At 34.4% G+C, this 13016-nt stretch overlaps 1 protein-coding gene across 4 annotated transcripts in view; it reads left to right on the forward strand.

Moving 5' to 3' along the window:
- The window catches only part of TBCK (TBC1 domain containing kinase), a 219810-nt gene that overhangs the window by 362 nt on the left and 206432 nt on the right, over nucleotides 1-13016 (forward strand). For all 4 annotated transcript variants that reach the window (XM_026017616.2, XM_026017615.2, XM_072755530.1 and 1 more), the window contains exon 2: nucleotides 6714-6934. In XM_026017616.2, the coding sequence (XP_025873401.1) occupies nucleotides 6742-6934 (193 nt within the window). In that variant the 5' untranslated portion in view covers nucleotides 6714-6741. The remainder of the gene's footprint in view (nucleotides 1-6713; nucleotides 6935-13016) is intronic.

Below are 13016 nucleotides of genomic sequence, written 5' to 3' on the forward strand. Positions count from 1 at the left end.
CAGTTCCGTGTGTCGTAGTGGGTGGGGCTGGCGGGAAGTGGAGGAGCGGCAGGTGCGGCGAGCGGCCCCACTTGCCCACAGTAGGAGGAGCCAACGTGTGGAGCTGCTTGCTGCCGGGCTTGAGCCCATCCCTCGCTCACGTCAGCCTTCCCCCTGCACACGTTTACCCCGCAGTCCCTGCGGGCTGACTGTAGGCAGAGGAACCCTTGCAGCCCCGTTTCAAAGGAAGGTTTAAAGAAGAGGTTAGGGAATGTGGAGTCACCTCTCCGATACTCACCGTCGATACAAAGTCCTTGGTTTGGTTTCTGGTTTCAAAGGCTTAGTCAACGGTTGAGAGGGAACGTTCCCTGCGGGGTGGGAGGATGTGACAATTGGAGGGGTCAGTGGTTGCTTTTCAAGGCCCCTTGGTTCTTTGTATGTGGGGCACAAAGACAACTTTTTTTTTGACGGAAGGTGTATGCAATAAACGAACCCGCTGGAGAAATATGTGAACTATTTTATTTATGATGAAGTTGGCGGCTTTTGTCCTATTCCGTCCCCATTCTTATTTCGGACTCCCAAGTTCTTTGAGGGCGGAGATGGTCTCATTCACTCTCCTTGGCCGGGCAGCTGAAAAAAACACCTGACTTGAACGAGGTTCAGGATATTTGTTGAATGAATGAATGTTCAATCCCTCTGCTCACGTTGTTGTTTTTACTCAATCTCTCACCTCAGCTCTGTTTTTTTTTTTCTTACTAGTTTTCTTCTACCCACCAAATGTGAGCAAGTCCATGTGTATATTTCCTATACGTGAGCCTTTTTATGTGCACCCATCTAGAAGGCAGTTGAAGTGGGACATTGATGAAATGTTTTATGCTCACTAGTGTCTTACCATTTTGAATAATTTGCAATTTCTATATTTGGTTATTTGCTTTTCAGTTGGATAGAGGCAGTCTAATTGAAAAACAAATAGTATAATATAGAAGGATTGCGTAATAAAATGCAACAATTTAGTGTCTCCCTTCCTACCCTTAGACCTTTTCAGAAATGACCACTTTTAACCTTTTCTAACTTTAGGTCTATATGTTGAGTAATAAGTTAAATTGCCCATTTTTTTTTAATTGACTTCTTAAGGTAACCCATACAATCCTCAGCCTCTCTTCTCCAAAGTTTTGAATAGTTATTATAACTTTTAGTTTTCATATTGATCAATGTTATAATTTTAAATAATGTATAAAAATTATTTTTTCATGTCAATTTTCAAAAATATATTTTGGCTCCTTATGTAATGACTTAAGTAAAGTCCTTAAGTAATGACTCTACCTTCTTTTCTGGCACTGCAAAAACTACATCCACCACTTTTACATTCCCTTATCTGAACCTTTCCTTATACATTGTCAATTGAGTAATATTTACATTATATTTCTTGACTATAATTTTTTTTTGCTTTATTATGTGCCAGAAACCAATACAATGTTACAATACTATGGCTTTGTAAGTATTTCTAATTCCAGAGCCAAAAAGTATGCCATGATACATTTCCTTACCAATGTATTAATTTCGGACTTCTATGCCACGCTAAGAAGACTTGTAATATTAACATCAAATTGATTTCTTCTTTCTTCCTCTATGATGACAAAAAATTATGCCATAGTTAAGTGTAATTTATTTTTTGGATCACATACTTCCTATATAGTTTTTAACCTTCCTCACTTTACAAAGGACTTTCTGTTTTCTTTTGGGAGACAGATACATGTGCTTTTTTTTTTACCAAGTGCTCCCATCAGGCTTTCTTCACCATGTCCTCTCATTTTTTGTATGAGAAGCTTCTATTCCATTTCTCTGCTTGAAGATGTACCTCTTGAAGCCCACCTTCTGTTTAATTTGAACATAGTATATTTTGGTAGGTTACATTGTTTCTTAACCACACATCTTCTGTTATTTTTCTCCTCTCTTTTGATAGAATACATCCTAAGGATACTTATTCATTCATAAAAGATATGGATGGTAATTTTATTTTTTAATGTTCGTATGGCTGTAAATTGTTTTTTGCTATTATGATTGATAGTTTGGCAGGGTATAGAAACAGAATTATGTCGCTTTAAGTCTTTCAAGGCTTCCTTGTCTTCTTTCACTATTGCTCATGAAAAGATGAGAATGACAGTCTTAATCTTAACTTGTTGGTACCTGAACTGTTTGTTCAATACCACTCTCTGGAGTGATTAAAAAATTTTAGTTTTGTATGATGGTTTGAAAAGTTATGATGACGTGTCTTGTGACTTTATTCTTCTTGCAATGAATTCATTCAAAGGAGCTAAGACAAATGTCTCGGTGTGGTTATTTTTATTTATCCTCCTTAATATTATAAGCCTTTTTAATTTGAAGTACATATTTTCCTTCAACTGTGGGGAATTTTCTCCTATTCTGTATTTCATAATTTATTCTCCTTTGTCTTTCCTCTGTTCTCTTTGAAACTCCTGTAAAGTGGTTTTGGAATTCTTGGTTTGATTCAATATGTCTATTATCTTTTCTCTTACGTTTTCATCTATTTGCTTTTTGTTCCATATTCTGAGAAGTTGTCTCAACTTTCTTTTCCAACACTTCTATATAACATGGTAATAATTTAATTTCCAACCACTCATTTTTAATTTTTCCTTTCTCGTCTCTTAATTTTATTTCATTGTTTTATTTTTTATGAGATAAAATGTATATATATTGAAATGCACTGATTTTAATTAGTAGTTTGATGAATTTTGATACATGTAAACATCCATGTGACAACCACCACCCCAATGAAGATGTGGAACATTTTCACTTCTCTCCAAAAGAAACTAGGTTTCTTTACCCAATCCCATCTTCCTTGCCCAGTGCATTATGTATCATTTTTGTCACTCTAGTTTTGAAGTGTAATTCTGAAACTACATTTAAAGGGAGTTGTAGAATGTGAACTGATCTGGGGCTACTTTCATCAACATAATGTATTTGAGATACATATATTTTGGCATGTTTGCTTCTTTTTTGTTGTTGAGTAGAATTCCATTAGATGAGTAAGCAACAACTTATTTATACATTCACTTGTGTGACATTTTCATTGCTTCCAATTTGGGGATGTTGTGAATAGAACTGCTATGAACATTCTCATACAAGTAGTTTTATGGACAGCTATTTTCATTTTTCTTTGATAAGTATTTAGTAGGAGTGGGATTTTCGAGTCATAAACTGAGGGTATTTTTAACCTTGGAATAGTTTTACAAAAAGTTTTCTAAAGTTCTTGTGTAATTTTTACATTCCCACCAGCAGCAATATATAGCCTCCATTTCCACATTTTCCTCAGCACTTGGTATTTCCAGTCATTCTAATTTAGGCATTCTGGTAGGTGTAAAATTGCATGGTTTCGTGGTTTTAATTTTGCATTCTCCTGATGATTATGATTAAGACCTTTTCCCTATGCTTATTGTCTATTTGTGTGTTCTCTTTTGGAAAATATATGTTTAAGATTTTGCCTATTTTTGTATTGACTTATTTTCTTTTCATTATTGAGTTGTAAGCATTGTTGATATATTCTAGGTACAAGTCTACTTTCATATATACACATATATACACATACATGTATTTGATATAAACAGTGTGTGTATATATATATATAATGTAATGTATATGTATTTATAAGTATAAATAACATTTTCCTTATCGTTGGCTTGGATTTTCATTTTCTCAAGGGTGCCTTTTGTTGTGCAGATGTTTTTAATGTCAATGAAGTTTACTTTATCAAGTTTGTCTTTTATAGTTAGCACTTTTTTTTTTTTTAATACTGTCTAAGAAGTCTTTGCCTACCCTAAGGTTGCAAAGATATTCCTTTACGTTATATTTAGATCTATAATCCATTGCAGATTTCCATGGATATAATAGTAGGAATAGAGTTAATTTTTTTATCCATATGTATATCTTGTTGTTCCAGGACCATTTGCTAAAAAGACTGTCCTTTCTCTACTGATTTTCTTGGCCTTTGTGGAAAAACAGTTCATTGTATTTTTTAAATTTTTCATCTCAGAATTTTAAAGGATATATGAAACATGATATATAGCACACACATATATAGATATGGAATATAGAAATTATGGAGCATATTAATAACATGAGCACCTATTTACCCACTGATTAAGAACTAATGTATTACTCAAGATTTTTGAAGCTTCTTATGGATTCTCCCCTAATCTCACTCCTGCTTTTCATACAGTGGTAACTCTATTCTCAAGTTTTACTACTACTACTACTACTACTACTACTATTATTATTATTATTCCTGTACTTTTAAAAAATATTACATCATATTAATGTATTCCTGAATTATTTATTATTTAGCTTTTCTTATTTTTGAATATTATGAATATTGACATACATTTTATATGCTGTTTTTTCCTATTCAACATTATATTTCTAGATTCATCTATGCTGCTAAATGTTGCTGCAATTTACTTATTTTCTTTCATGTATACTGTTCTATCAGATGAATGTACCACAATTTACATAACCATTCACTTGTCTTTGGACATTTAAATTTCCAGCTTGTGAATAATAGAAACAATACCATGCTGACCATTCTCATATGTGTCCCTTTCTATATGTGTGTAGGAGTTTCTGCAGAGGGAATAGCAAAATAGTGTCAAACTGTTTTCCAAAGTGACTATATTAATTTACGTTCTATTTCTTCATATCCCCCTAACATTATATATTATCAAATATCTTAATTTTTACTTAATTTTACTATCTGGCAAGTATAAATTCCCATGTAGTTTCTTGAATATTAATGAGGCTGTTCATCTGTATCAGCAATTCCTTTTTTACTCTTTTGTGAAATATGTTTTGCCATTCTTCCTGATGTAATGTCGTCTCAAATCTTTCTAAATGTGTTTCAGCCAGTTTTGGGTTTTTGTTTTAAAGATTTTATTTATTTATTCATGAGAGACACACAGAGAGGCAAGTTCCATGCAGGAGCCCAATGTGGGACTCGATCCTGGATCCCGGGATCACGTCCTGAGCCGAAGGCAGACACTCAACCGGTGAGCCACCCAGGCGTCCCCAGTTTTGGTTTTTGTTGTTTTCCTTTCCATATGTTATTTCAGTTGCCTCCAGGGCAACATTTTTTTAAATTTATTTTTTTGCCCATTATATATTACCTTTTTTTCCTTTGAGGATAAATAGCTACCCAGGATTGGGAGGGCCAGTGGCAGAGTTAAGTCTTTTATTCTTCAGCCCTTTAAATTATCTTTCTAATTTCAAATCCTCTTCTGACTTATGTTCCCCATTATTTCTGCTTCTCTGATCTGAAGCCTCTGAATTCAAAGAGGCCCAACAGACTTCTTGACTATAATACAGGTTGTAGCTTCTTCTTCTTTTTTTTTTTTGCTTTTTGCTTCTTTTGACAATACTCCCCTGAATGAAAAATGCTATATTGGAGTTTTTTTGAAGTCTTTCATTAGCTCATGGCCCTTTTCAGTTCTCTTCTTTATTTTTAAAATAATTTAAAAATTTTTAAAATCATTTTAATGTTTTTAATGAGATTTCTCCAGACATGAAAAGTGGTCCATTACTTCAACTTAGAATTCCAGCATTTTTTATTTTGAAAGCTCAGAATGGAAGCATGCAGTACTTGACCAATGGAATGTCTTTTTAGTGAGACACCTGGGTGAGAGAAAGATTTTTTTTTTTGTCCTTTTTTTGTTGTTGTGATTGCCTTAATGCAATTCATATTGATTTGGAACAAGTTCCTTAATCTCCAGGTTACTTTGGGTATTATTTGCTTTGCAGGCCATGTCAATAGGACCATTCCGGATAAATATACATGAAACATCTGTAAGCTGGAGGCAATAACATCTCTGAAGGTTGTTGAGAGAATTGAGACAGGTCCCTTGTAGGGGTGCCTGGGTGGCTCAGTCAGTTAAGTGTCTGTCTTCAACTCAAGTCATGATCTCCAGGATCCTGGGATTGAGCCCTGTGTTAGGCTCTCTGCTCACCGGGAACCTGCTTCTCCCTCTCCCTCTGCTTTTCTCCTCCCCACCCCCGACCCCAACCCATTTATGCTTGCGTTCTCTCTCTCTCTCTCAAATAAATAAAATGTTTAAATAAATAAATAAAACAGGTCACATATAAAATATCTAGCACAAAAGCAAATATTGATTGTTAAGTAACAATCAATAATTAAGAGGCCTCTGTTGCCTAGTTAAATTTTTACTACTATTAAAATAGTGGCGCTGATAATTTAAAGTTAATGGTTGGTATCTATATTTCCTCTTTCTTGACTTTACTCACTCTGTGAGAAGGAAAAGTTATTGACACTTTCCTGACTTTACTCACTCTATGAGAAGGAAAAGTTCTTTATGGTCTATTCTCTACTCAAGCTTTAGGTAAACAGAAGATCCTTATGATATGAATATGCAGTAACAGACTTCCTCTGGACTCTTAAAACTGTCAGGTGTCATTGAAGAAGAAATGTTCTATTTTTCCTTTTTATGCCATTGAAAATCTTTGATGATGATTTAGAGTTATAATATAAATTTATGATTAGGTGATTTTTCCTCTTTGATATTGTCTTGGAACTTTTTAACTTTGATATTTTTTATGGTGAAGTGTTCTGATTGGCATTTTTCTCCAAGTTATATATTAATCATAGTTAAGGTTAGAAAACACTGGCTTAATTTTTGGTTGAGGTGTCATAAAATTCTCTCCTTTTCCAGATCATCTTGGAAGACGTAGGACTCTGAAATGTTTCCCCTAAAGGATGCTGAAATGGGTGCCTTTACCTTCTTTGCCTCGGCTCTGCCACATGACGTTTGTGGAAGTAATGGACTTCCTCTTACACCAAATTCCATCAAAATTTTAGGGCGATTTCAAATCCTTAAGACCATCACCCATCCCAGACTTTGCCAGTATGTGGATATTTCTAGAGGAAAGCATGGTAAGTTTTTCTTTTTTGTTTTTGTATTTATTCTGTTACCTTGATTACGTTACAGATATGCACTGAATACACGCAGTGATCAGTATGTGTGTGCATGTATGCCTTCACCTTCAGTCCAGCCAAACTGAGTCTTTCGAGCTTTCCTGATTGTCTTGACCCCTCACATGTGCCTGGGTTTATAGTCTGCTGTTTTTTTTTTTTTTTCTTGGATTATACTGTGCTCCATTCCCTACAATCTGAGTTTAGTCCCTTTCCTAGATTCTTTTATAGCTTTTATCATATTTTGTTATTCATTTCTATTTAATTTGTCTCTTCTGAGAATTCTTAGTTCTTGAAGAAAAGGACAAAATGGGGTACCTGGGTGGCTGTCAGATAAGCATCCGACTCTTGATTCAGCTTCTGGTCATGATCTTAGGGTTCTGGGACTGAGCCCCACATTTGGTTTCACAGTCAGTAGTGAGTCTAGTTGAGATTCTCTCTCTCCCTCTCCCCGTCCCCAGGCCTCATGTGTGTTCTCTCTCTCTCCCTCTCTAAAATAAAAAAATAAATAAAATCTTATGGAAAAAAAAAAGAACTAATGACTTTTACCTCTGGCCTCAGAGTCAGTACTGGACTGAGCACACAGGAGGCATTCAGTAAATGTTTGTTGGCTGAATAAAGTATTGAATGACTACATTTGAGGGATTCATGTTTTTCAGATCTGAGAATCAGGATTTTTAATTTTCTCTTTCAGGGAAATCACCTCTCCCTAAGTGTATTTCTTTCCTTCTATAAAAAGAAAATGTCAGTTCTAATTGTCCGAAACTTTGGAAGTAACTATTTAACTGTATTTTATTATTGAAAGTAATAACCTGGGCTGTCTTCATTTTTTTTTTTTTTTTTTTAACCTGGGCTGTCTTCAAATGAAAAAGGAGTCACTCATTTTTTTTTTTTTTTTGAGGTGCATTAGTCTTTTCATACAAAATTACATTTAGGAAATCAAAGTAGAAAAGTTGAATCCTATTGGTTAAAAAGTCAGTGTTTCACCAGGAAGATGTTTACTACCTTTTTAGTAGTATAGTCAGGCTCTTCCATATTCCATATCCATTTGGACTGGTATAACAAAATATCATAAACCAAATAAACAGCAAACATTTATTTCTCCCAGTTCTAGAGGGTGGGAAGTCCAAGATCAAGGCACCACAAGAGTCCGTGTCTAGTGAGTCCCACGTCCTCCTTGACAGCCATCTTTTCATGGTGGATGGGACCGACCGGGAAGTTCTCTCAGTCTCTTATAAAAGCACTGATCCCATTCATGAGGGCGGAGCCCTCAGGACCTAATTATCTCCCAAAGGTCCCACTCCCAAACACTGTTGCACTGGGGATTAGGTCTCAGCATATTAATGGGGTGTCCAGGAAGACACAAATATACAATCTACATGACTCCTAAAGGTGTTTATGATGGCAATATTTTAATTATTTTAAAATTGTTTTTGGAAACTTAATTGCATGCTAAGCTTCCATTGCTGAAAATTATTTTAAGTGCATCTTAGTGAAATGTATTTAATTTTCCAACAAAATACTTTGAGAAAGTTAACTATATACTTGCTGATGTACACATTTTTTCCTATAAAAATGGCATTTTTGTGTGTTTGAACTTAATATTACAAAAAATGCAAACAACGTTTTCTTTGTTTTGCTGATAAATAGGCTAAATCATACTTTCAAGTAGTCTGGCTTTCAAAAAATATTTGCTTTGAAAACATTTACATGTTACAGACTTTGAGTAGAAAATGTTGTATAACAAATATTATTAGGTTAATATTTATGGAGTATTTATTGTGTTTTAGGCCGTTTTCTAAGTGCTTTACATGTTTTAATGAACTTAATCCTCATAACATTACCATGAGAAAGGGACTATTATAATTTACATATAAGGAAACTGAGATACAGAGCAATTAGGTAACTAATCTAAGGTTACACAACTAGTAAGTAAAGAGGTGGAATGCTAATACATTTTATTATATTTCTGAAGATTTTTAAGGCTAAGATAAGTGTATGTTAATGCAAATATTGACACTTCAAGAAATCAGAGCTATTTGATGCCTTAAATACTTTAGAGCTCTATCACATACCTAGTGTCTTGAATACTTAGGTATGTCAGGAGGCCTGCTAAGAGACATGAGAAAGAAGGTGATAAAAAGAGTTAATTGTTTTGCAGATAATAAACATTTGTGATTTTTCATATTTATATGTATGTACACATATGCTTTCATGCACACACAGACATATTAAAGTATACATTATTCTATAGGAAACTCCTTTACTATGCAAGTTTGCCTTTGATCTATTCAACAAAAGCCTAACCTTTCTAGAGAGAATGTAGTTGGGCCATATTAAGGCCATAAGGTTCTCTCTCCACAGGGAATAAACTTGGAGGGCAGAGCTGATGAAAAACTAGAATTGAAGTAAAGATTTAAGTTATAAAGATATTGATGAGTTGAAGATTTGTATAGGAACCGGTCTTTCTTGTCTACTCTGACATTTCTTATATTGTGTTTTGTCATACACCTAAGTAACATCAGTCCACTGGTGTTAAAATGCTTTAACAGTACCTTGCCTAATACTATGGCCCTCCTTGTGCTAGATGCCAGATATATGAAGATGAGGAAGATAGGATCCCAGTTGCCCAGCTCTAGAAGTAGTAGAGGGAAAAATAAAAACATATTTATCATACAGTAATAGTTGTTATAGCAGATGATGTACAATGTGCTGTGCCATGGGAGTACAAAGGAAAGAATGTTGAGTTCTACACTGAAGAATATAAATATTCATCAAACTCCCATATAGAGAGTTTTAGTGGGATAGGGGACTTTAGAACACAGAGTGATAGCTTTTTTGTCTGTGAAGTTTTATTTACTTTCATTTAATGGTACCAGTGGCCTAAATGGAATAGCAGATTTTTATTGTTGACATATTCCTAAGAAAATCTTAATATCATTTTTAATTAATCATTCTTATTCTTTTTAAAGGAATTTACATTTCTTAACTTTTTATAAACTTTTTTCTAAAAAAGTTGACATATATACAGTAATATATAAACATACACATTATATTTTATGTATACAGTATGTATGTGAAAAATATATATAATCAGCATGGGGAGAAAAGAAACAAAGAATTGGATATTAAGTTACCATATTAGTACATAGTTTCTTCACATGGACCATACATTTTTTTGTAGAATTTTCATAGGTCAAGGCAAAGAAGGAAATCTGCTTCAAATTACATTCATAATAGTCAACATGTTGGGCAGCCCCGGTGGCACAGCGGTTTAGTGCCACCTGCAGCCCAGGGCGTGATCCTGGAGACCCTGGATCAAGTCCCACATCAGGCTCTCTGTATGATGCCTGTTACTCCCTCTGCCTGTGTCTCTGCCTCTCTCTCTCTCTCTCTGTCTCTATGAATAAATAAATAAAATCTTTAAAAAAAATAATAGTCAACATGTTAAATTGATTTTTAAATTTTTACTTAAATCTGGAAAAATGATCAGCTGTGAGCTTTATAATGTTCATACAATATATTGTATGTTCAGGTATTATATGGAGACATTAGTATATAAATTTCTGTGGTATGGGGATGGGATCTGAGATATCCTGCATTTGCTGTTATGGACAGTGTTTTCAACACATCGGCTAAATTTGCTTTATTCTTTTTTGTATTGATCTCTTAGTGGAAATCTCTGTAGCTTCTTGTCCCAATTTTTCTGTGGGTGAACGTCTAGGTACACTAAATTTGACAGTTTAAAATACACCCAAGAGCCACAGGGTCCTTTGAATGGTCAGCAGGAGATCTACGAACCTCGAAATTAGATGCAATTTTGTTTATGTCTGTACATGTATGCACAAGCATTTTTTGGAAAATGAGTCCATAGTTTTAATCAGATTCTCAAGAAGGATTCATAATGTAAAGAAAGGGGAGAATTTTTTTTCTTTATTTAAAGACAATCTGGAGAAGTTCTAATGTAGACAATAAACCCTCCAAAGTTGATTTGACCTGTTTCTACAGGTATGCCATATCACATGTATACCAATCCAGAGACCCACATTCAGAGACACTGTATAGAGCTTTGCACAAAACCTTCTGACTAATGCAATGAGGAGGAGCTGAAATCTTTTTCTCTAATTCATTTGGAGAGGAGAGGAACTTTTTCTAATTTGCCTATGTATAGCTATGAAGATGAGTGGTAACTGTACCTACAAGAGACTAGAGATAGCTCTAGCCATTTGCCAAAAGTCTAGAAGGGAACTTTTGGCAAGTTTGTTGTTTTTTAAAAAAATGTTTTTTCTTAGCTAAAGCTTTTATTTGATGAATGGCTTCAATGACATTAACTAAATATTTTTAAATTATAGGAAAAATTTGGGGCTTTTTATATCGCCAAACAATTGGTAGATATTGTCAATCCCTGAATGCCTCAGACATCTCTTCCCGCCACTACCAATCTAATTACAAATTCTAAATAATTTACAATTATTACATTGACTCAGTTTCAAAACCACTCGGTGCAAAGCTTGGCAATATCCTAGATCCTAGTTATCATTTGTAGTTGACCATAATTAGTGTTGCTGTTTTCCATCTGCAGTTTTGAAGTATGCCTATCTCCCCAAACTCTTGCCAGTTAGTTCTTAGGATTTCTTCATTCTTGTATCCTAAAGTGCCTTTCATTTCTTTCTACTAAGTCTGGAAGACTATTCAGACCTTCACATCATGTGACTGGAGTCTTGGCTTCTATCCAGTTCTTCCTAGACTTCCTCTTCTTGGGATAATGAGTCAGTCGTCCTAGATATTTCTTGAGTTCCTTGTTTTCCACCCTCTACCTAAATGAGCCCCTGTAAACAGTGAACTTGGGAGAACCTTATGACATAATCCCTTTGGGGAACAATATTACTAACTTTCACAGGAACATTCTTTCTAGTTATCAGTGTCAGAAACTGATCTCCGTAGAAACTATTAGACTCTATTAGTGTTGAAGCTAGCTCAACAATCTGGGTTGTCCCCTTAGGCCTATCCACCATATTGCTGGTTACATTCCTTCCCCTGCTTGCCCTGCTTCTAGATCTCAGCAGCCCTCTTTTCTAGGGTAACATAGGTCATGGATATGTATAGTAGTTGTATATTTTAAGTTTGGCTGCTTAGAATGAAAATATCAGTGATTGTCAAAAGGTTAGGGAATTTGATTATCTTGTTTATATTGGCAGTATTCATTGTCCTGAAAACTTGTATGCATAAGGAGTAAATCACTGATAAGTTTATATAAGGGTCTGTTTGTTCCAAAGCATTCCTGTGATTTTAGTTACATTTAGTTGAAAATGCTCTATTCAGCAATATCCTTGAACAATAGATATTTCTCAATGATGTAACACCACATGATTTTGGTTTGGACTCCACTTAATTGTCTCATCAAAGAATTTTGATTTTGGTTCTCTTTCCCCCTTTTATTTTGTTCTTGCTGCATAGTTATCACATATCTTGCATTGTCAATTCCCCCACCTTTCCATTTTCACTTGGGGTTATGTGTGACATGTGGTCTGTTTTAGTAACATTATGTTTTCTCATGTTAGATTAGCTCATAAGTCAAGCTTTCACTTTTTCTGTAGATTATTCAAAACTGATTCAAGATAATGTTAGTTTCTTCCTAACTCAGAATGAAGTACTGAAACTCAAGAATAGGGGACATTTTATTAGAATTCAGAACCTGATTTATTCAAAGAAAAGTTGAACAAAATATCTTTAAAAGAAAAAAAAAAACAATAAAGCATGAAAATATGTAAGTTAACAAATTTATTCTTTTTTCTTTTGACCTTGAAATCTCAGCAGTGTTTAGAAACAGAATGAGGATTATAAGTGGTGTAATGCATCCCATTTTATTTGATATTATTTACCCAGAAATCTTTTGGCGATTAGTAGTGAAATAAAAAACAAAGTTATTTTAATTAATAGATGTGAAATTCAGGTGGAGAATAATAGAATTGTTAAGGACCTTATAATTTATTTTATATCTCTAGCTGCAATTTTCAACCTAAGTGTGTCTATCAATTCAGAG

This window comes from Vulpes vulpes, chromosome 4 (genome assembly GCF_048418805.1).
Source record: "Vulpes vulpes isolate BD-2025 chromosome 4, VulVul3, whole genome shotgun sequence".
Taxonomy (NCBI): domain Eukaryota; kingdom Metazoa; phylum Chordata; class Mammalia; order Carnivora; family Canidae; genus Vulpes; species Vulpes vulpes.